Source organism: Haliotis asinina, chromosome 12, assembly GCF_037392515.1.
Source record: "Haliotis asinina isolate JCU_RB_2024 chromosome 12, JCU_Hal_asi_v2, whole genome shotgun sequence".
Classification (NCBI taxonomy): Eukaryota; Metazoa; Mollusca; class Gastropoda; order Lepetellida; family Haliotidae; genus Haliotis; species Haliotis asinina.
In genome coordinates, this window is record NC_090291.1 from 10,873,190 (window position 1) to 10,897,487 (window position 24,298).

Consider the following 24,298-nt stretch of genomic DNA (forward strand, 5'->3'; position numbering starts at 1 on the left):
AGGACTAGAGACAGTGGTTCAGACATCACTGGGCATATGAGATCACCTGGGCAGTGCAAATGACAGCTTTTGGTGTCATTTAGGTGTGATCTCACGGCCATCACATTGTGTAAAAACTCTCATCTGCAAGTAGGAGGCATAGGAAAACACATCCATGATATAGTTGGATCATTGCATCTCTTCACAAGAAAGGTATTTCAGTAAACTAAAACTATAAGTTCACATTTAATTCATTATTAATGTTGGTAATGCAGATAAAGTAAACTTTGCTATAATTTCTGTAAGGGTAGAAAAATTGAGTGGACTAAGTGTTTGATATTTTAAATGTGTATGAATCTCTGATTTGAAATTGCTGATTCGAAATGAAAGATCTCTGCAAAGGAGGGTTCTATAGTTCTTTCTTGATAGATGAGGAATGGTAGATTCCATTACTGTTTCTAACATTTTGGGTTGAAAAATTGTGTTATTGATGTGAAAATTTTAAAAATTGACCATCTTGGCTTTCTTTCAACTACTAATCAATGCTCTACACCTATATAACCATATAGAAGTATTGCAGAAAAAAATCTTTTTTTTTAAATTCAATTTGTCCAGCAGAAAAAAACAAACTGTGGGATTTCAATAAGCTTGTACAGAAAATTGAGTGAGTGCAAAAATAAATGGATTTGAACAAAAAATTCCCACAAAAGAAAAAAACATGACATTTGTCCTATGCTATTGGTTTGTGGCTTGAGACTCTGAAAGGTTTCCTCAGAAGTGTGAATTGTCTTCACACTAATAGTTTCAAGGTTTCTAGGTTCTCATGCTATGTGAAAATGGACATAATGATGAATTTGTGAAGCTCTCTGTTTTGATATTTGACATAAAGTTGTTATTGTTAGTTTGTTTAGTAGGAAACAATATTCTGTTCAGCTCAAGGTGCTGGAAGTTTTACGGGGCACACAAAAATATAGTTTCTTTTCTCTGTGACCTTTTTCTCTCTGTAAGTGTCATGGAAAACAACTTGGCTACCCCTCCAACATCTGCACTGATTGTTATCTGTTGTTTCTTGAAATGCTAGGGAGTTGGTGGAGTAGCCCAGTGGTTAATGTGTTTGCTGTTTATGCCAAAATCTTGGGTTTAATGTCCCACATGGGCACAAGCATATTTTTGGTTTCCCAACTGAAGTAATGCTGGAATATAGTAGCAATGGGAGGCCTAAACTATACTCATTCACTTTTGTGATTTGACAGTTAAATCTGTAGCCCCCAAAACAACAGTCTCTCAGATACTCCACCAAGAAACAGGTGGTGACCTGTGATAACTTACCAAATGTGGCTCCTTCCTGAATGGCATCTGCAATCACATAGATATCAGCCACTATCATGACTTATCAAAGTTTCTGAATGTTATCTTGTCTATTTTAAACTTGCTGAGAGGTTAGCTGGACTGCAGCTACAGGTGGAATCTCTGGGTTGGCATCAGACATCTTCCAGCTGTTGTCATGAACTGGTTCTTGACTGGGTGATGAATGTCCTATTGCCATCTTAAGAGTTTAAAGTTTTCAGGACATGTTCTTGATGGCTTGTCTGTGGAAACTGATCGCTTTGGAGTATGTCCAAAATGTGGATTTGATTAAATGTCAAGGTCTGGTGGTCTGTTACTCACCTGTTGTTGTGTCTCTTAGGTCAAGCTTTTGCCTGGAGACCAACAAATAGCATAATAGTTCATAGTTATTCTTAACCTGTTTGTTTTGTTTGGTGTTCAATGCTTCTGCACTCAGCAATAACCCATCTGTATGGTGGTGGTCTGTAAATAACGAAGTGGGGACCAGTTAGTCTTCTGATCAACAACATGAGCATTGTTCTAAACAATTGGGATCAGATGACATATTAACCAAGACAGCGAACCTGACCACCCGATCCTGCTAGTCACTGCTGGTGACAAGCATGGATTGCTGAAGACCAGTTCTAGCCCAAAGTTCTTAAGCTGCATTGAACTTGGCATTAATAGGATAATTTAAGGATGTCAGTATCAGTCTGATCAGTCAAATCAGTATACTGTCTTTGAGTGATGTGGCGATATTAGTTTTGTGTCTCATTGAGCCGAAGTGTTGTGGAGAAGGTGACCTGTAAGAGCTGGTTAGTGAGGATTGAGTGACCACCTCTCCTCATAGACCAATGCTCTTTCTTTCTGGTATGACTCAAGGCATTATTTAGAGACATATTAGCACAACATGTTCACATATTCTCTTTTGAGTTCGTTATATCCTCAGAAATCATAGTTTTTGAATACTTACAAGGGTGTTATTTGGGTCTTGTTTAAATTCACTGTTCACTACCACCTACAGTTGTATGTCTAAAATAACAGACACCTGCTGATAAAGGAATGCATGCAATATAATCAATGTATTGCAGTGCATGAATCATTATTGTGACAAAATGCCAGACAGTTGTCAAACAAATTTCCGTAATTAGAACATACACTTACAAGGAAGGTGATCATAGACATGAATAAAAGAAGTGTAATATCTTAGTGGTTAAAGCAATGGCGCTGTCTCAACAAAGACCTGCTTGAATTTCCTACATGAGTGCTATATGTAAAGCCGATTTCTCATGTCTCCTTTACATGGTGTTACTGGAATATTGCTATTGCTAGTTTATATAACACAAAAATGTACAATCCAAAGATTCTACAAAATCCCTAATAATGACTAGAGTAGAGAACAATGATGACATCGTTGGGTGTTTATTAATTCAGTAGAGAGTGCACCAGAGCTAAGAGTTGAGTAATAGTCTGGTTACTCAGCACAATGTGTTTTGCCGTCTGCTTCTGTCAGTGATTCCAGATCCACATGTTGTAACGCCTGGTTACTTGGAGCTGATAGCATGCTCCATTTGTCTGGAGTACTAATTGTTTTCCAGTCATGTTTCAGTCAGACAGACCTACTATCATTATGTACAGACCTCGGGCATGTTCACTTCTATTGTGTGTGAGTGCTCGTATGTATGTAATGTTGCAGATAGCTCACACAATGACCTGATATGTAGCAGATGTAGTTTATATGCAGTTTCATGTCTGAATGAAATATTGAATGTCGGTGCACAAGGATACCCAGTCTGGCTGTCCTCAGAAACGACATCCATTTAAAGGGTGTAAAGGGGGTAAATACCTGTGAAAATTGTACGAATGAATTGCTGAAAGTCAGTGATGACATCAGGTGTTCTCAAAAGGGTAAGCAAGTCCGGAAGCAGGATGTTTTTAGATTTGATTGAAGTTTTCTTTTGATGTACACTAGAAGACACTGAAATTTTTCGTTTTTAGAAACGAGAAATCTTGACTTGCTAAAGTATCTTATTGAAGTCTTCTAGATATTTTTTTGTCAAGGCCTGCATGAGGGACTTGAAGGCTGTGTGGTGAATCTAATCAGAAATGGGTGTATTTGTGTATACAAACCAGTTTGTTTTTAACAGAAGTGCAACTTTGAAGTATATGATTGAGACTTGAATGTGTTCTTGGTGCCAGTGCAGGTGTTGGTGAACGATGATGATGATGGTGGTGATTAATGTTGGTTGATGCTGGTGAACGATGATGATGATGGCATGGCATTGTTAATGAAAGCACTGTTAATAATATTGAAAGATGTCACAGTGTTCATAACAGTGAAGTAATGTTGATGTTGTTGTTGACAATGGTGGTGCAGATGGAGCAAGGGGAATAAACTACAACAGCTAAATAAACTTAAATACAATTCAGTGATACACTTGGTGATACACACAGTGGTTAATAAAATATTGATTTGAGTACTTCCTTGAAACAAATTGTTGAATGAGTAGTTGAAAGTAAACGGCATTGAAGTGTACTCTTCCCTTGCATCATGCCCAGAACTTGCACAGGATGTGTGACCTCAGACCAGCTGAATACACAGAGCATGGAAAGTGGGGCAACCAATATACTGTATTCATCTTCCACAACTAATATCATATAATGATTAGTTATCTATGAGACTAAGTGTCTGTGGTGTTGGCCAAGACAATATGAATACAATTTTGGGGACAATATTTTGAATCCATCTTAAAGGATGGAAAGTGAGTAAGTGAGTGAGTGAGTTTAGTTTTACACTGCTCTCATCAATGTTCCACCTATATGACCGGGGTCTGCAAATAGTCAAGTCTGGACCAGACACTCAAGTGATCAAAAGCGTGAGCATTAATCTGTGCAATTGGTAACCGGTGACATGAGACAACCAAGTCAGCAAGTCTGACCACCTGATCTTGTTACTGTAGTCTCCTCTTACAACAAACATAGTCACCTTTCATGGCAAGCATGGTTTGCTGAAGGCCTATTCTACCCCGGACCTTCAGGGGTCAAAGGATGTAAACACATAATCATTTTTACCGAAATCAGAACAAAAGATTCAAGCCATAACTGTTCATCCAAAGCCTAATGTCAGTTTTAATTTACTATGTTGTGATGCAATTAGGTAATACTTTGATGATTTTGCTGTTTAGTCAACTGTTAAATTGAATATGAAGGATGATTAGAGTGATTTTATTTTTAGCTGCATTGATTTGACTTATGTCAGGAGTAATGACATGTCAGGATCTGTCATTACTCAAATCAGATTATGTAAACTGTCAGATGAAAATTTGATTTATTGATTAACACTGCACTCAGCAATATTGCAATATTGTGGCAGTCTGTAAATAATCAAGTTTGCTCCAGACAATCCAGTGATCACTAGACGCTCACTCATCATCACTGTCATCATTATTGAAGCATTCATGCAAAAATAATAAATCATATATGTAAAATAAGTTAAAATTTCCTTGCTTGACAATGTGATAGGGTGTGAATAATTCCAGAAAATAACTTGCACTGGACGTTGATGGTGGTTCACTGTGTTGTGACACAACACCTCCCATAGGCTCTCAGGACATGATGATGTATCCTTCCTATATGGGAATATATATGTGTGTGTGATTGTGGCTGGTCCGGAAGTGGAGAGTTCACCCTACTGTAAACATGTTAAATGCTGGTAATTAAATGAACTGAACATCTGTTGACATTAGGTCTGGACCTTTCACACAGCACTAAGATAATGTTAGTGTAATGTTAAAGAATAGGAGTTAAGGTTAACCTTTGTACATGTTCCTTCATGAAAGGAGCTCCAGATTGTCAGTATTGATTATAAGCACAAACTGGTGATTGTTTGAAATATGTTGATCAAAACAATGTGGTTTAGTAGTGATGTTCTTGAGATGTTTTCTACTGTTATATTGCATGGACATAAGGACTCATTCACTCATTCGGGGTGGTGAGATAGCCGGGTGGTTAAAGTATTTTCATATTATCTTCACACTGAAGACCCGGATTTGATTTCCCACATGGGTACAATGTGTGAAGCCCATTTCTGGTGTCCTCCACCATGATATTGCTGGAATATTGCTAAATGCAGAGTAATATCACTTTCTCTGTAACAGTCTGTCTAGGGCTCCGTTATAAGTGTTTGATGTTGATATGAATATCGCTATGACTGGCCAACACAAACTCACTCACTCACTCACTCACTCACTCACTCACTCACTCAAACTTGCTAACCATTCTGTTGATAAGATGCTGTCACAAACAATACAGCATACATGAGATGCAAAACGGCTGCATCAGTAAGGTCTCTGCTGATGAAACCAAATAAATCATATCATAATTTGTAAGGTATTTACAAACTAGAGTCATTGATTTTATGGAGGTCTGTTCTCATATTTCCTCATCAAGTTGTTTTTCAAGTGGTACATACAGTGACAAGGCTGGAGTATAAGTTTCAGTTGTAGAGGGAAATATTTGATAGTCTCATTTGGTCAACTTTTAGAATGTTTCTTCCTGTTGGTTCACTCAAGTAGCTACAGAGTGAGTGCAAGGAATATGTGTTAGTCGGAGTCTTGAGAGCCCCTGAATCAGGATGGAAGGCCAAGAAGAAGTTGTAGTGCGAAGATCTGCCGAATTTAAGAAAAACAGGCGATCTTCTGAAATGAAGGAGAGAACAGAAAAAAGTGTGCGGTTTGCCGCAGATACTAAGCCTCGAATTTCCTCTGATATGGATGTGCAAGAATCCTCAGAAGAAAATAATCAAAGGTCCTCGTTTAGGAAAATACGTGGACAAGAGTCGGGAAAAGAGTTGAGTACATTGTTGAATATTTTGCAAAAATGAGTCATGTGAGTGTAGCATGTGTGATGGAATGTGGTGTTCGGTTATCAATAGGCAGTGTCTGTGATCCCAGCTTAGAGCTCAGATCATGTCAAACAGTTTGCTGGTCATAAACACTACATAGTGTAGGTAAAGCGTTTCCTCAAATGGATGCATTGTGTGAAGTCTGTTTCTGCTGTCTCCTGCCATAATATTGCTTGATTTTTGCTATTAGCGATGTAAAACTTATCTCACTCACTCACTCACTCACTCATTCCACACTGCAGAACAAATTTGAAATTTCTGGACATTGAACTTACATGTTGCTTGGGTGTTTTACTGGTATTCAGTGGCGTTCACTCATCACGCTGAAGACCCAGGTTTGATTCCCGACAAGAGCAGAATGTATGAAGTCGATTTCTGGTGTTCCTGCCATAATGTTGCTGGAATATTGCTAAAAGTAGCCTAGAACCATACTCACTCACTCACAGTACTCATCTAAGAGAAGTTGTAGTAAATATGTGTTTGATTGTGCGATGAATACCAAGGCAGTTAATCATCAATACTGGTTATTTTTCCTAGCTATCAGTGGAAACCACTAATTCAGTAGAATATGTATTACCATATGTGAAGTGTAGAGTTTGTATTTCATGCGAAAATATTTAGCATGGGTAATACAAGCCTTCCAGACAGTGTACTGATAACAGTGTTAACATTTCATATGGAAATATCAAAGAAGAGGAAATCAAGCGAATTTGAGCAAAATATCAATCTAATTTTATTTGGACTGGCGTAGGAAGTTTGGCTGTGTGGTAGCACTTGTCGATTTTAGATGGAACTGTGCAGTTGAAGTGAGTCACAAGCGAGATTTATTTTTGACATTTTGAATCCGGTTAGTTCACTGTTCATTTTGTAGCTTACAGGAAGGAAGTAAATTGTCAAATTATTGTTCTGTTTCCCGTAAAAAATATTATGTTTCATTATAGTATAAGAGGTCTCAACTGGCGATGGTAGCATGAATGTTTGGGTGTAACAAACATAGGGATACTTTGTGTCAGTTGAAGTGGAAGTCTTCACTGCCTGCAGTCCTGTCAACTCCATAATTTAGCGATATGATAGTGTGTGAGGATGGTTTTATGCTGTGTTTACCACAAGGACAGCAAGGGACACTAGGAATTGGCCTCACATATTGTACCCATGTGGGAAATTGATTTTGTGTCTTAGACTTGACATGTGAATACTTCAACTACAAGACTGTCCCATCCTCCCTGAGCTGCATGGAATAAAGAGAACTTGAAACGATGAAAGTTTAGTATTATTATGCATGATTTATTGAACTTTATCTCTCTCGCTTACTCAATTAACCATTCACTCATTCATTCCTAATGCGATCACATGATCAGACTTGCTTACTTGGTTGACCCCCACCATACAGCTTGAATATTGATGAATATAGTGTAAATCTCACTCACTCACTCACTCACTCACTCACTCACTCACTCACTCACTCACTCACTCACTCACTCACTCACTCACTCCTATCTACATTTGAACTACCTTCTGACCATTTCATGTTTCCAAACTGAATGCCAGCAGGGATAAGGATGCTGACTGATAGGTGTGAACTATAGACATGAGGTAGTGCATCCAGCATCTTGTTCCGTGAAACACATTCAGAAGAGTCAAGGCTGCAGAAAGGTTATCAGCAGTTTCAGGAGGGTGTGTTGAAGAGTGCATCAATCAATGAGGATATTTATATCAGATGCCAAATTCCATTTGTGAGGAAATGCATATGTAGATGAACAATTTTATGTAATAAGCTTTGCTGAATTTGAATTAATAGAGTGAGGTACCTAATTATTCTGACCAATCAGAATCAAGCAGTCTTCAGTGTCATGCTAGAATGCTCAATATCACTCAATTCCATACTTATGTCAGGATCATCATACAAGATTGTCCATTTAAAAATGTTACAATGATGGGTACATTGACTACAACTACCTCATTTTACAGTTCTTTACACGCCTTCTAGATGAATGGAAGCCCAAAGGTCATGATGATGATAGTGATCATGGTATGCTGAACGGAAAAAAAAAATGAGGACAATTTCTTTAAATTTGAACAGTGTCTATAATTTTTGTGGTTTATTTTTGTTCCGCAAATGTCCTAAATTTGCTATTTTTGAAGATCTGTGTTAGAATTGGTCTTCAGTAAGCCATGCTTTTCATGAGAGTTGGCTAACGGGACAGGGTGTTCAGACTCGCAAACATGTGGATCCATGCTCATTATGTTGATCACTGGATTGTCTGGTCCAGACTGAATTATATTATTTACAGACCACAGCCATACAGCTGAGATATTACTGAGTGTGGTGTAAAAACCAACTCACTCACTGACTCCTAAATTTGCACAAAGCATTCTGATATCTCACGCTGGGATCTTCCAGGGAGTGGCATCAGGATGTATGGAAACAAAGCTATACTTATGTGTTCCACAAGATGGGCTGGGCTGATTCACAATGACCACAGTTATCCACCATCAAGCACTTGACGTAAACTGATCATGGTTCCGGAGCAGCACTATGGCAAACATGATTTTCAGCTGTGATTTGAAATGTTGGAGTGACAGAACATGGAGGACTGTATACGTTTTGAGTGTACACATTAAAAGAAACTGTCCTGACATTTTTTGTACCAGAAAACTCTAGATAAGGGACAGTACGATAGGGCACCAGTCTTTTCGAGGGACAACTCAAATTTTCCTGTAATTTAGAAATAATGATTTATATTAGACATTGCTAAGATACTTGGTTATGTGTAAGAAGGAAGAGTTCCATGGGATTTGAAATTTGAATTTTGGAAAATGCATTTATTGTATCTAACATGTAAATACAATGTTGGTACAGCCCTATGTTTTTATCCCCCTTATGTAATGCGGGGGGATATAGTCGACACCTCGTCCGTCCGTCCGTCCGTTTCTGGAGCATAACTCAAAAACCATTCAATACTTTTCTGCAAAACTTGGTAGATATGTGTGACAGACCCCAAAGTGGTGCCTTTTGCTATTTAAAGGTTTTCATGATGTATTATTTTCTCGGTTCCATGAACACGTTGCTGACTTCGTTTCTGGAGCACAACTCGAAAACCATTTCATATATTTCAAAAGACCTTGGCAGATATATGAGACAGATCTTGAAATGGTGACTTTTTCTGATTACAGATATATGGCATTTATATTTTTCATGAATTCCATGGAAACAATTCAGACTTGGTCTAAAAACACAATAAGTGACTGTCGGATGATTTGTCCTTTCAAATATGTAGGGGCCCGGGGAATATGTCATCTTCTGATGACTCTTGTTTAATGTGGGCTTGAATTTCAATGTCAAACCTTTATTGTATGATGGAGACACACATATGTACATGGATCATTTTGCACAAGGTGGACATGTGTGTTGTGATTCATGGCAAGGATACCAAACACCAGGACCCTGTGTTCACAAAGCTGTCATAAACCTAAGATTTTGTAAATTATACCACAGATTATACTTCCTTTGTTACAGAACAGGAGGTAATAATGTTACCAGCCCTTATATCCACTCAGGCGTCTATGTTGGGAAGTTAAGCATACTAATGACAACTCATTTTCACTTTTTGAATTTATCTTACCAATTAAACTTAGCAAAACAAATGATGCAGAGGTAGTCTGAAAGAGGTAGAGGCTTCACAGCTGCAACTAGTTGTGACAACACAGAAAATTCATGATTCAATACATATTGCAATAAATTTGAACGATGTGATATGATTCAATACACATCACAATATGCTATCTTCAGTTGTTTTCTTTAGAAACATATATGTTGATATCAAGTAACAGTGTAAATATTGACATAACCGTCAATTTCTAGTGACAATTAACAAGTTTGAGGTCAACAATACATATCACGATATAATAACAGTATCGATATATTTATTGTTTGATAAAGTATCACAATGATTATCGATACTACAATATATCGTCACAGCTCTAGCCACAACCACTATCATTGTTGACACTGTGAAGCTCAGTTGTAACGGCGGCTTAGCTGATTGGCTACTGTGAGAATGCAGTGCCAGCAAAGGGAGGAATTAAAAATATTGGGCTGAACCGTAGATGTATCCAGGGTAATGTGGAGATTTATCTGAGCATATACCCTGGAGATATCAAGGATGGTAAGCCAAAGATGTGCACCATCCTGCTCAATGCCACTTGGACATGCTTCACTATAAATGTGTCATGTCTCACATGTGGCACACCAATGGTAGTTAGATTGTAACTGAAACAGCACAGATGTAGGTTTACAATGATAACATGAAGTCAGCAGTTTTCAAAACCTATAGCCAATAAGCCAAACGTAAAGGTACCCAAGAAACCATCAGTACCTAATTAGAATGCTAATTTCAGTGAAATGTTTTAATGATATAAAGGTTTTGTTAACAGAAGACAGTGAGACAAAATGATAGATCCTTTCTTGAACTTGCTTCCTTGATTTTCAAAAGAGAAGCCTATCATACATTTTCAAGCTTTGACAATCTTGTGACGAAATATCACAATAAGTGTGCCACTAGCTTTCATTTAGATTATAAACCAACCCACTGAACTCATGTTTTGTTTGTTCAAACAAACTGTTGAAAGCACCTATGTACATTAACTGTTGACAGATGTGATTCAGATGAAGCATAGATTGTGTAAATCTATCTAATGAGTTCGTGGTCCACTTAGTAGGATTGTTCAAAGTTTGCTGAGATGTGGATGGATAGATACTGGCAAACAAGGATAAGTTGAGCATCGACCTGACAGTTGACCAGTATTGGCATGTATGGTTGTTGCCCATTGGCAATTGCCATTGTGAGCAAAGGGGTCATAGGTTGTAGACAATCAGTTGTACTTTGATGGGTGAAGCTTGTGGCCTGTCTCAGCAAACTCTTATGTACAGAATCAATTATATTGTCCTGCACTGCATATGCACTAACCTACATCTGCTTCACCCTTCACAAACCAAATGGGTTTGCTCATTCCTGTGCACTGCCTACTATTTGTAAATATGTCCTCTGTGCTGTTCCAACTTATCCTTGTTTGCTAGTAGCAGTATATAGATAAGCATATCTAGATAAGCTGAAGGTTGCTCCAATTAACAATAGAAACAGCTCTTATTATCCCTGTATTTTGGTGTATGCTACTCACCATGATTTACATGATTTTGTGTGCTCATCATTCCTTGGAAATCTATTTAGTGCTTGAAATAAAGATAACCTTACTCGTGAAGTTCAGGTAAGAGTTGATCCTAAACAATCCATGCGACTGACGAGATAAAGTTAAAGTCAGATAAAGTTTGGTGTATTGGTTGATGGACATGATTTCAGTCACTGGATTGTCTGGTACAAACTCAAATATTTTGCAGAAAGCTGTCATATAGTTGGAATATGGCTGAATGCTATGTTAAGCAACAATACTGTATGATGTGATGATGAATGGAGCGTAACAATATAGCCATTTTGGATATGTCAGTATTGTATAATAATGCACATTCTACTTTTGTAATAGTCATATGTTGTAGTAGTAACATTGGGTAGATTCTACAAAGACACCTTTGTGCTAAAATATTGTGAATAGTGTCCTTTAATTAGTGTCAATTGACACACAAGTATTTTAGTTGTTATTGTGTTTAAGAGCCTCATTCTGAAAGTGTAGGTTTGAATCTAGAATGTTCATAAGTATTAAAATAATCCAGACATATTTTGGGTTGTCATGGGAATTCTATCCCCCTATCCCAGATCCACCCAAGAAGCACCCCTAACTTAGGTCCACCCAATAAGAAGCACCCTTATCCCAGATCCACCCAAGCTGCACCCCTTTCACAGATCCACCCAAGAAGCACCACTATCCTAGATCCACCCAAGAATCACCCCAATCCCAGATTAACCCAAGAAGCACCCCAATCCCAGATCCACCCAAGAAGCACCTCTGTCCCAGATCCACCCAAGAAGCACCTCTATCCTAGATCCACCCTAAGAATCAACCCAATCCCAGATTAACCCAAGAAGCACCTCTGTCCCTGATCTATCCAAGAAGTGACCCTATCTCAGATCCATCCAAGAAGCACCTCTATTCCTGATCTACCCAAGAATCACCTCTATCCCTGATCCACCCAAGAAGCACCTCTGGCCCAGATCTACCAAATAAGCACCACTATATCAGATCCACTATTAAGTACACTTTTTGAAATGTCAGGTTTAATCTGTGAAAGCATTTCACGATAACACCTGCCATAACAGGGTGTATAGATCTGTCTTTGTGCCTCATAGTAGTTTTATAGTAGTCTCATGTCACCAGGAACTGTCAGTAATCAGGAAGAGAATTTGTTTAACATTAACAAATATTCTTTGGCTTCCAGACCACTGAAGATGGCGACTGGCAGCCCCAACTACAAGATCATCCTGTGTGGGGAGTATGGGGTCGGCAAGAGTTCTATCTTCAGACGATTCCGCAATAATACCTACATTGAAGAGACGGGCAAGAAGTCGACCATTGGACTGGACCAGAGCACACAAGTGTTTGAAGTGAAGGGCTCGGATGTGAAGGTATAGAGTGTATACATGTCTTGTTTCAAGCTCCCTCATTGGTCAGTTGTGGGCTGATGAGACTTAGTGGTGAAGTATGTTGATGGTCATGCTGTTGGTCACTGGATTGTCTCATCCAGGATGGATTCTTTAAGGCCACCTCCATGTGGCTGGAGGATTGCATATGGCATCAAACCTCGCTCACTCACTCTAGATATATAAGTGGTCTGGTTAATTGTAGTGGCATAAGTGGAAAAAATTATGGGTTGTTTATTTTCCTGAGTGCGTAACTATTTTGGGGATTATATTAAAGTCAGATAAAGTAGAAAATGTTATGGTAGTGTGTAGCGAGTGTATAATTATGCTGATTCTTTTGATGGTCGAAAGTAATTAATTTAACATGTGTTGAAAGACTGATCACTTCTGGCAGGAAGTGTTTATCAATTTGAGATAACATAGATTTTTTTTGTTATCAGCACAGACTTTTTCAGGTTCAAAATAGATTTGTTAAAATGTGCTTTGATGAAGACGACACATTATCTCAAACCTCATGTTAAGCAGAGAAAGGTGCACATTGATAATGTATGCTGTAAGTGCAAAGATAAGCCAGGATTGTGACCAATGACTTTTATGAGTACTGATTTAGGCCCCAACGAGGGAGAAATGATTATCCTCATTGGAATTAATCATCATCAAAATGTTTGACAATATCATGCAGATGTTTATAGAAATCATAGGTAATAACACTGTCTCACAATCCATGAAGATCTGGGTTAAAATAAGTATGAAGTTGCTTGTCGTAAGAGGCGACTATTGGGAGTGTGTGGTGAGGCTCACAGACTGGGTTGACACATGTCATTGTATCCCATTTGAGTACATCGATGCTCATGCTGTTGATCACTGGATTGTTTGGACTACACACGATTATTTACAGACCACCATGATAAAGCTGAAAACATAAAGCAAATAAACCAAAAAACTTGTCACATTATTGTTTTTGTTGGTGAAAGCCAGAGACAACTTGAGTTGAACTCTGGTTGTAAGATTTCAACAGGAAATCAATGCTATACTTAAAAACCAGGAAATAATTGCATGAAGACTATATTTTACTATCAAATATGCAGGTATTATGATTGCTTGGAATAAGCTTAAACATTGTATTATTGTATTTCTGAGGCCCTGAGTGACTTTTTGTTGAAAAAAAAGAACTTCTATTCTTTTCATGAATTATTTAAGACATACAGATTTCTTCTATGAAGGAAAGCAGTCAGTTCAACTGCAGTTTCAAATTAGAGGCAAAACTAGAATGAGGGACAATTCGAAACATTTTCATGGTTTGACTGACTAACTATACGCCGGCTACTCTGTTTCACAGTCCCTGAACTGCAGTATTTTCCATCCTTCCCTTTGTAGTGAAATAAGTCGAGATTTCCATCTCACGTGAGCTCATTTTCAATTTAAAAGGAATTGTTTGTTTCTATCTAAATTATATACATTCAGAGACTAAGGCTGCTAAACACAGTACATCTGCCATTAAGCCCAAGCACTCAAAAGAGCAGGTGCAAGTATCTGTTGTTGAAAGCTGCCTCAAAACATGCTAGAAACACCATGAAACATCCCCCTTAAACAAGGTGATGAACTTTCAATTACCACCAAGGTGTTTCACCATGTTGGCAGCCATTTTGTTTTGAACATGTGCAGACATAAGCCTCAAAATGCCAAACACCTGTTCTTGAAAACAGAGTCCCTTTAGAAAGGATTATTTTGCTTTGAGAAGTTCAAAAGTTAACAGGGAGGAATAACTGTATGAGTATGTGCTTATAACTAGCTGAAACAGATGGAGTGATTGCAGTCATTCTGGGTGTGACCTTTCTATGGCACGAACAATAACAATGGAAGGATGAACTGAGGGCCTACATCCAGGGAGCTGGTTTAACTGTCACAGGATTGTTGTAGCTGTCATAAACTTCTAAACATGCCCAGTTATGATTGATGGGAATATTTCTCACAGCTAATATTTACAAAGTTAATTTGCTAAATGTATGCGACTGAATGGAAATATAGAGAGCTAAGTTTATATGTCAACATTTGAAAGGTCAGAGTCATTTGTGAAGCCATGTATATTAGCAACTGTAGGTTTTTAATTGTGATAGCCATGCTCAGGGGAATGTGAGTGGTCAAGAGTGGTCGATGTCTGAGAACTGCATCCATTTAGGCTTCCCTCCCACAGGAAGCAGACACGCCCTGATGTAACTGGAATACTGTTTAAAGTGGCGCTGTATTCAACTCACTGCAATATATATAGTGTAACAATGATTTGTCAGCCACTTCTTGAGTGTCATTAGTCTGTCTTACAGTCACTGAACCACATTACTTCCCTTCTGCCTTGCCCTCCTTGCAGTGCTTAAGCTTTATATGAAGTAAGGCTAATAATTAGCTTCAAGTGTCATATTCACTATTGAATCCTAACTTCCAGTGGTAGATTTGTAATAGGCCTGATTAACTGAAATGGAGTGGCATTTTCATCCCAATTACTCCATCTGTCAATGAACTGCTTAATAAATCACTGTATCATCTGATGTTATGTATTATCAGACATATTTCTTTTAGTTTAAAAAATGTAAGTTTCAGACATGTCTGACACATGTGAGATAATGTATATCTGTATTTCAACACTCGATAACGTGACTCAGCACACAGGTTTCAGGTAGGCACGTTATGTGAGGGAGTTTGGAGAACCTGCTGCAATGTGTGGTTTCATCACATAAGGTATAGATTTGGCTGAATAGGAAGAAAGTGTTTAAATAGTGTCTTCTGCTTTATATATCCAAAGGATAATCAAATTTGTAAACAGCTGCAAAAAAGTCATCTGAGATTTGTTGTAGACTGTTGGTCGAACACTGAATGTTTTTGTTTCATGCATTGTATGTTTTCTCCCTAGGAATAGATAAAGTTTAACTTTCATGACCAGGGGATACAGGAATGTTCTTCACTCATTGTACCCATGTATGGAATCAAACCCAGGTCTTTCTCTTGATGAATGAACGCTGTAACCACTAGGCTACCCCACCACCCTTTCAAAATGGAATGAATTTAGTACAGGTGTAGGGTCTAAAGGGAATAAACATGTATTTTACCTGTAAATACAGGTCCATGGCAACTGAGTATTTCCATCAACACGTTACAAGGAAAATGCATTTGTTTCAGTTTCAGCTGGTTACTTACATCATAGCCAACCACACCCTTAAGACAAAGTTGTTTATTGAAAACTGGGTATTTAGTATTCGCAGTCATTCTTGACAGTCAAGGAAGATTGGTGATTATGTTACATGAGGCCATCGTGTTGTCCCCAGAAAGGGAGATAACTCTTTTAGAATTCACTTAATAGTACTGCTCAAGTATACTATCATGGAGTAATATTTAACAAACTAACTTAAAGCAAAATGCATCTAAGTGACCCAATGAAGATATGGGTTAGAGTAGGTCTTCAGCAGCTGACGTTGGTGGGATTGTTGATCTGGGTTGCTGACTTGTTGACATTTTGGATGAAAAAAACGAAAATTGTGCAAGGACTAGCATATACACACATCCATGATCCAATATGGCTTGTTCAATATTTTATCTGTAATTCTGGAAAAAAGCACATTTCTAATAGTTGTGTACTTCAGATCAATAACATATCGCCCAACTGCTGTAGTGTAGAGTAATTAACAGTTTACTGTGCAAGTTGTAATTTTTATGAAAACAGATTTAGAAAGCTCTGATTATAAACACTTTGAGCAGACTGTATACTAAGTAAATGCTATAGATAGGGAAGCCAAATTTTGTATGTGTCTTCAGGAAATGAATGCCCTTGATGGAGTTCAAGAAAGGAAACCGTGTTACAATTTGTTACAGAATCACAATTGGAACTCCACTTCTCAGTTACCATGATAGATAAGGGAACACACATGATATATGTTTTGAGGACATGAATGTTGTGGCGAAGTTAAAAAACAGGAACCAAACAGGAACAGAACACTGTGGCAGGGAATATAGATGACAATGTCTTCATGTTGATGATGGTTTGCTCTCTGGTAAACAGTATTTGTTTATTGTTTCAGTTGACCTTATGGGACACAGGCGGGATGGAGAGGATGAGCTTCATCGGGTCGAGCTACTATCGCGGAGCGCAGGCTGCCTTGTTATGCTACAATGTGAATAACAAAGACACTTTCACAATCCTTTCCCAGTACATCCTTGACATTGTCATGAACGCAGAAGGTGCCAAGATATTCCTGTGCGGGAACATGGCGGATTCCAATGGAGACAGCGAAACTGTCACGGAGAGTGACTTTGAGGCGTTTATGAGTGAATGTGGTGATGTTTTGTCCGCCGTGTACCAAGTTTCATGTAAAGACAATGTTGGCATCCAGGAAATGTTCACAGATATAGCTAAAATATTACATGAGGAGGCAATGAGCAAAATGACGATTCGGCGAGACTACATACGACCAGGGGAAACTCCCGATAATTTGAATGGGAAGAAAAAGTGTTGTTGATGAAGAGTGTATGAGTGTATATATATGGTCTGTATGTGATATTATCTCTCAATGTTGCAATAACCAGCCCTCTAGCTAGTGTTGTGGCTCTTTGGATGGGTGTATGCATAAGCTTGGGCAATGTGATACTATCTGCAGTGAACAGTGGTGGAACTTTGGTCTTCTGATGAATGTCCTTCAAGACATTTATCAGCTAATGGATGATGGTGTTGACTGTTCTTCTAAGATGTTGATCATCTGATGGAAGCTGTTGAATGCTCTTCACCTCGATATTCAAGATGTTGATCAGCTGATGGATCTGCTTAAATGTTTGGATGTTCTTCAAGATGTTGGTCAACTGATGGATCTTATGGAATGTTCTTCACCTGGATGTTCTTCAAGATGTTGGTCAGCTGATGATCTTGTGGGATGTTCTTCACCTGAATATTCTTCAAGATGTTGGTCAGCTGATGATCTTGTGGGATGTTCTTCACCTGGATGATCTTCAAGACTTGGTCTTCTGATGGATACTGTTGAAATGTTTCTCAGTCGATGGATGCTTTTGAATGTTCTTGACCTGGATATTCTTCATGGTTTCCACATATGGAGGCATTCATATGGTGTTCTTCTAAGGGTGCTTTTCCTATCATCCCATTCAGCTGATGCAGTGATTCAAGCAATCAACTTTGTAGTTTTACAAATGATATGATGTAACAGTTACGATGGTGCATGTTGTCTACCTTCATATACATATCCAGAGCTCCAGATCAGCTGCATAAAAGACCATTAGTTCATTTTAAGCATTTTGACTACAATATACAGCAGATTGATGAACAGCAAAACAGTTGGTTATACCTACCAGCTCATTATGAGCATTCTTAATTATGTATTTGATTTACAAAATATGTTATCATTTACAAAGTTTTTTATGTAATTGGTGGCATGCAAATATTCTCAAAATATTTCAGAAATTAAATAGCATGACAACACTCTTTAGATAATCCAGTGTATCCATTACCGATATCTAATTACAGATTAGTTGTCACTGATGGATAGAGTCATTATGCATACATGTATGTCATCACACTGAATAATGCATACAAAAGTGCTGTATTTCTCACACAAGGGGATACTCATCAACATGTAAGAAGTTGCCTGAATTCTTTTAAAAATTGTTTTCTCATCAGTACAAAGCATCCATGTAACTGGAACCAAATTATAAATATATTATGTCCCCACAGACAATATAACTGAAATTTTATGAGAAAAAAATTGAAGGTTCAGTCTGGAGCCCTGTATATATATATATATATCTTAGGTCATTTGTAGATACGAGATGATATATATGTATATATATATATACCAACCAACTGTATGATGCGAAAATGAATTGTAAAATACTATTTCCTTGTTTAATATTTCCCGTATCTTCCATATTCAATATTAGTATTAACTGGAAATTGTTTTGATTCTTTGTTGCTGGATAAGCCCATGGATAAGATTTACATTGGCCCATCTTATGGTGTATCATCTTATAATTATACTAGAGAGATACGTATTGCAACAATGTATCATGACTGCCCTGTTCAAGGTATTTGTTGATGTATAATGTTTTGTTTGTACAATAAGTACATTGTATACAAGTCTTCCTAAAAATCTCAAGTACTTATCGGGACATTTTATCCCTAGTGTTGTTTCTCTGAAGTTATTAGTTCTGCAAAGGAGCAAGATTGGATGACGAAGTTGTTCAGTTATTGTCTTGCGAGATTCAGGAAATATGATTCTCATGCAACCCTTTTTCTCTAGTCTGCAGTGATAGAAAATATGTGTAAATTATATAGCATTTTTCAGTATTCTGGGTTTGGGGATCCTGAAACCAATTTCAAAAAGAGGCTGATATAGTCAAGGGCACAGTAGTTGTGAGTCCCTTGGCTTCCCATCTCAGCTGCGTTTTGGCAAATCTTAGACTGTCACCAGTTAACGTAATGGGAGTAGTTCTTGATTACAATCCTGGCCTCATCCCTAATTTATTTATCATGAGTTTTTTGGTCCAAGGTACGTATAGTACCGTGGAGATACTATACTATAGTACAGTCTGGCCGATCAAGGATGAGGCACAATTTAGACTGACTGATATTATTGAAATGCTGTGAAAAATGACTATAAACTCACTCACTGAAAATTGTAAGTGTTTGTTAGCAAAAGTATTTACTATGATTTATATGTTCCAGTGACACAGCTGGAGATATTAGTTGAGCAATAATAATTCTCATAGTTTTGTAAAGACTGTTCAACTTAAATGTTAATAAGATTCATCCCAGATGTGTCATGCCTTACTGGGTTCTTGTGTAATTCCCAGGTATGTGGCTGAAAGATGCAGCCATATTCATCCCTTTCTTCTTCGTAATATCATTCAGCCATATTCATCCCTTTCTTCTTCGTAATATCAGTCATAGGATTTTGTGGTGTGGACAAAATCATTTCCAGGATGCCATCATATAACTGCAATGTTGCTGACTGTGACATTAAATGTCAGATGCATTTTAGCAAGAATACCATGCAATGCGATTTCAGTTGTTTACATTTAGGAACAATATTCTGTTGAAATAAAGGGTTTAATCTGCAGTATCTAAATGAGTTTGATAATGTGTTATAATGAAAGTGATTTAATGTGCTGATTCTGCACATTGAATCACCATAGTTTGTTGCATAACCTTGTCATGTACTGACCAGGGTTTATATGAAAGTAAGGATCATGTTGACAGAGGACAAGCTTGCCATTAGATGTCTTGTGTGTCACATCAGCAGAAGTCCCCAGCACAGGAGGAATACTTATTGCCCCACATTTGCTTGTATAAGTCAAGTTGAATTTGACGTAACTCATGTTTAGTATTGGATAGAAAGAAGAGAGATAATTCGTGTTGTGACTTTTGGCCGCTAGGGGATTGTATCAGTCAGGAAATATGGCTGTATTAGGACAGATGTTTGTAGGAAGATATGACATGTAAGCTCTGTGGGAAGAAGAGTCCTGTGTGAGGATGTATATCATCATATACTAAATAAAGTATTTAAGGGAGCATGATTATTTTAAGGCATATTTTTTATGGAACCATGTTTATAACCATAAAATGTCACTGTTAAGTAAGTATTATGTGATCCCTAACTTTTTGTTGTTCAGTATTACACTGAATATATCAGATTATCAAGGATGGATCATAAAGGTAAGCAGAATCTTTAAGGCCACTTTATTTTATATTAAAATGGTATTTATTCCAAATCTTATAGAGTCCAAGACTCTCAAGGCATGTTATGACCAGAAACCTGCTAACACTTCCAGTCTTTGTTAGTGTAGATAATTTCAGGAATTAAAATTGTCTTATTATGCAGTATATGTATCAAAATAACCCTGTATTTACCAGATGATTATGTTTTATTACCATAACACATTTTTGTGGTAGAACTTTTTAATTTGTATCAGAGAGAGCATGTGTATCAAAAGACACTTTTGTGAGCGGTCAAATATAGGGATAGCGATAGGGATATATTAACATACACCTCTAACAGTCACAGCAAAGGTGATTGTAGCTCTCACAATTCATAGTGACTGCACGAAGAGTGAGAACAAACGGTAAATCCTAGAAAATTTGATTCCAACTATTCCAAATCCACATATTTATTTCCACAAAATTCAACTGATACATATCAGGTTATCAGTTCAGGGAAAAACTATTAGCAAAGTTGAAGTTTGGGGTTTAAAACCATACTCAGCAATATTCCAGCTATTGAATGGTAGTCTGTAGATAATCAAGATTGGACCAGACAATGCAGTGATTTTCATGTATAATGGCACAATCTCCACAGTCTGGACATGTGATATGTCAGTCAAGTCAGGAAGTCTGAAACCTATGGGTTGAATCTTACAAGTATGGGTTGGTGAAGATTGGACCAGACAATGCAGTGATTTTCATGTATAATGGCACGATCTCCACGGTCTGGACATGTGAAATGTCAGTCTAGTCAGGAAGTCATAAACCTGTGGGTTGAATCTTACAAGTATGGGTTGGTGAAGACCAACTCTAACCAGGTTTGCCCAGCAACACAACATCATGCCCAAGTCTCACAGAATCGACCATGACTTTAAATTGATTGTAAATTAATATATCATGCACTAAAGGAATCAATGACATTGATTAAATTGGCAGATCATGCCATATAATAATTAAAACTATGATTCTCTCCTTGTTCCATCTGATATGTGCCATGGGATTATTTTCTGTTGACAATTGTATATCTTGAAAGAAGGTCCAAGTCGGATAAGGGCCTGTACAGGTGCTATCATTCCCATCAGTGGGCACTGATTGCTGGCAAGCAAGGTTTCATTTTGAATGCTGTGTGGTTGAGGGGAAATAACTCTGTCGGTCTTGCCATGCAAGCCCTGTGAGTTTGAGGCTTAGAAAAAATGAGAAGTTATAAATCATTTTCTGTGACAAAACTCTGTTGTGTGCAACACTGACAAGGGAACTGTTTGATTCCTTGTATGTTAGCTGTATGGCTGTCTTTCAGCTACCTATTCCATATGTAAGACTATATAGTCGTATACCATTCTTCTGAGGAAAAGTACCTCATTTGTAAATACAATTGAAAATACATTCTGACTTGAATAAACATTTATAGTATCATGTATATGTGTGTGTTTCATTATTCTGTGCCTTCAGTGAACATATAGGATTTGACGGACTGGGATTTTGTTGATATATACACAATTATTTTTAACAACTCCACAGGTTTGTTTTAAAGGTTCATCATATGTCCAGGATTATTCTGATTGTCAAAATATTTTAGGATCCATACAATTTATAGTTAAATGTCCGATCCCATAATAATATGGTTTTCAGCAAAAACAAAAAGACTCAGTTTAGTGAGCAGGCCCCACCTTCCTATGATTTCTCAGAAAGCCCAAGTGAATTACATTGCCCCACTGTACTGTTGTCACGTCAGATACTGACATGAGTGAATTTTGATTTAAGCAACAATTATCAACATTTAAGTTTTGTGTATGCAACCTGTTAAATGATATAGGCTTTTGATTTTTTCTGTCTTTGATGGCAGTCTGTAAATATCCAAGTGTGGACCAGACAATCAAGTAACTGACATCATGAGTAAGTGAGTTTAGTTTTACGCCGCTCTCAGCAATATGGCAACGGTCTGTTAATAATAGTCTGGACCAGACAATCCAGTGATCAAAAGCAAGAGCATCAATCTGCAAGTGTGAACCGTTGATGTATCAACCAAGTCAGCAAGCCGGACTACCCGTTAGTCACCTCTTATGACAAGAGTAATTGCCTTTTATGTCAAGCATGGGTTGCTGAAGGCCTATTCTACCTCGAACCTTGACTGGTCAATTCACGTCGTGAGCGTCTATCCATGCAGCCAGAATACAGTGGCATGCAACAAATAAGTCTGCAAGCCCAGTTACTTTTCGCTTCTTATGACCAGCACAAGTTGCTGAAGGTGAAATTCTAATCCAGATGTATACATATCTTGAAGTATGGACAAACTGGTGGTTGATGCCATGAATACATGGTTTATGGTATTGGAAATGAAAATGGAACAGTAACCATAGCTTATCCATGAAGGTGTGGGTTAGAAGTGATCTCAACTCATGCTTGTCAAAAGGTGTGACTTGAGATGACCTGATCACAGGCTTGCAGACTTGGCTGACTCATTGTGTTGACCAGTTGGGTGGATCAGTGTTCATCAGTCATGTTGTTGATCTTTGGATTGTCTGGCCATAAAGCTAAAATTGCTCAATGCAGTGTTGAACATTTAAAGCTTGGAAAAACAGTAATAACTTCGTAGTTAATTACTGTTGGCATTAGTCATGAAGACGGAGCAGGTTAACCTTAGACTATCAGAAAGGAACAGGTGCTATTTCCTGTTTCTGTCAAGGAAGAAGTTGTTGACTTGGAGGTTTGTACACCGTGTCGGAGATGGGGTATTCGCCTTGAACTTGGTAACTTATTGGGATGTTAACATACAAATCAACATTAGTCCACTTTAGTGTATTTGCACTTCACTGCACACCTTTTCACCTCATTGACGACAAGCACTGGATGTTACATCCATTTATGCACAATATTCCCAACGAGGATTACAGCCTAAAACATTTGTTTGTTTATTGTTTAATGCCACACTCGTCAACATTCCAGATATACTGCGCTGGTTTGTAAATAATCAAGCCTGCACCAGACATTCCAGTGATCAACAACATGGATACAACGACATGAGGATACAATGATATATGTAAAAAATGTCAGTGACCAGCCAATCCTGTTTCTCACATCTCGCGAAAGGCATGGGTTGCTGGAGATCAGTTCTAACCCATGTCTATACTGGTACAGCCTTCAAGAAGTACTGTTGATGAAATAATTAGACTGCTGTCATATATACTACTCAAAGGAAGGGAAGGAACATGTTGTGACATATCTTTAATAATATGAGGGAATCAGGTGTTCTTTATCTTCATTTGAGTGGCACATAACATTGTTAGAATTTACTGGTGTATTTAAGAAATATATCCCATCAAGAACCCAAATCGTTACTGTGATCAAGGGATTCAAATATTATTGTTTAAAACTGAATATTTTTGGTGTTATTTATCAAACGGAGATGTACAAAATGGGACATACTCACGTCAGCAGGATAGTAGTCGACACGTTCAGAAGTTGTTTCTCATTATATAATTAACAAAATACGTGTATCAACTGCTGACTTCACTACTGACCAAATGATTACATTCTTTACTCACATAGTCCAGGCATGTATTCTGCTTCCCTCATAGTGGATTCACAGCAGCCCCAGTTTATGACCTACTACAAAGTGAGAGTGATCCCGTGAGTTTAGCAATATCATGGTGGGGAGACACCAGAAATGGGCTTCTCACATTGTACCCAGGTTGGGAATAAAAGGCGAGACAAGCAAACGCTTTACCCATTAGGCTACTCCGCTGCGCTAAA

The 24,298-nt window shown here is 37.8% G+C and overlaps 1 protein-coding gene across 4 annotated transcripts in view; it reads left to right on the forward strand.

The window, feature by feature from the left end:
* LOC137257727 (ras-related protein Rab-35-like) overlaps positions 1–21,963 on the forward strand; it is a 61,157-nt gene extending 39,194 nt beyond the window's left edge. For 3 of the 4 annotated variants that reach the window (XM_067795136.1, XM_067795138.1, XM_067795137.1), the window contains exons 2-3: positions 12,597–12,783; positions 16,866–21,963. In XM_067795136.1, the coding sequence (XP_067651237.1) occupies positions 12,597–12,783; positions 16,866–17,303 (625 nt within the window). In that variant the 3' untranslated portion in view covers positions 17,304–21,963. Of the gene's footprint in view, positions 1–5,869; positions 6,154–12,596; positions 12,784–16,865 lie in introns of those variants that run through there. The other variant, XM_067795135.1, reaches the window with a different exon arrangement.
* The last annotated feature ends 2,335 nt before the right edge of the window (positions 21,964–24,298 follow it).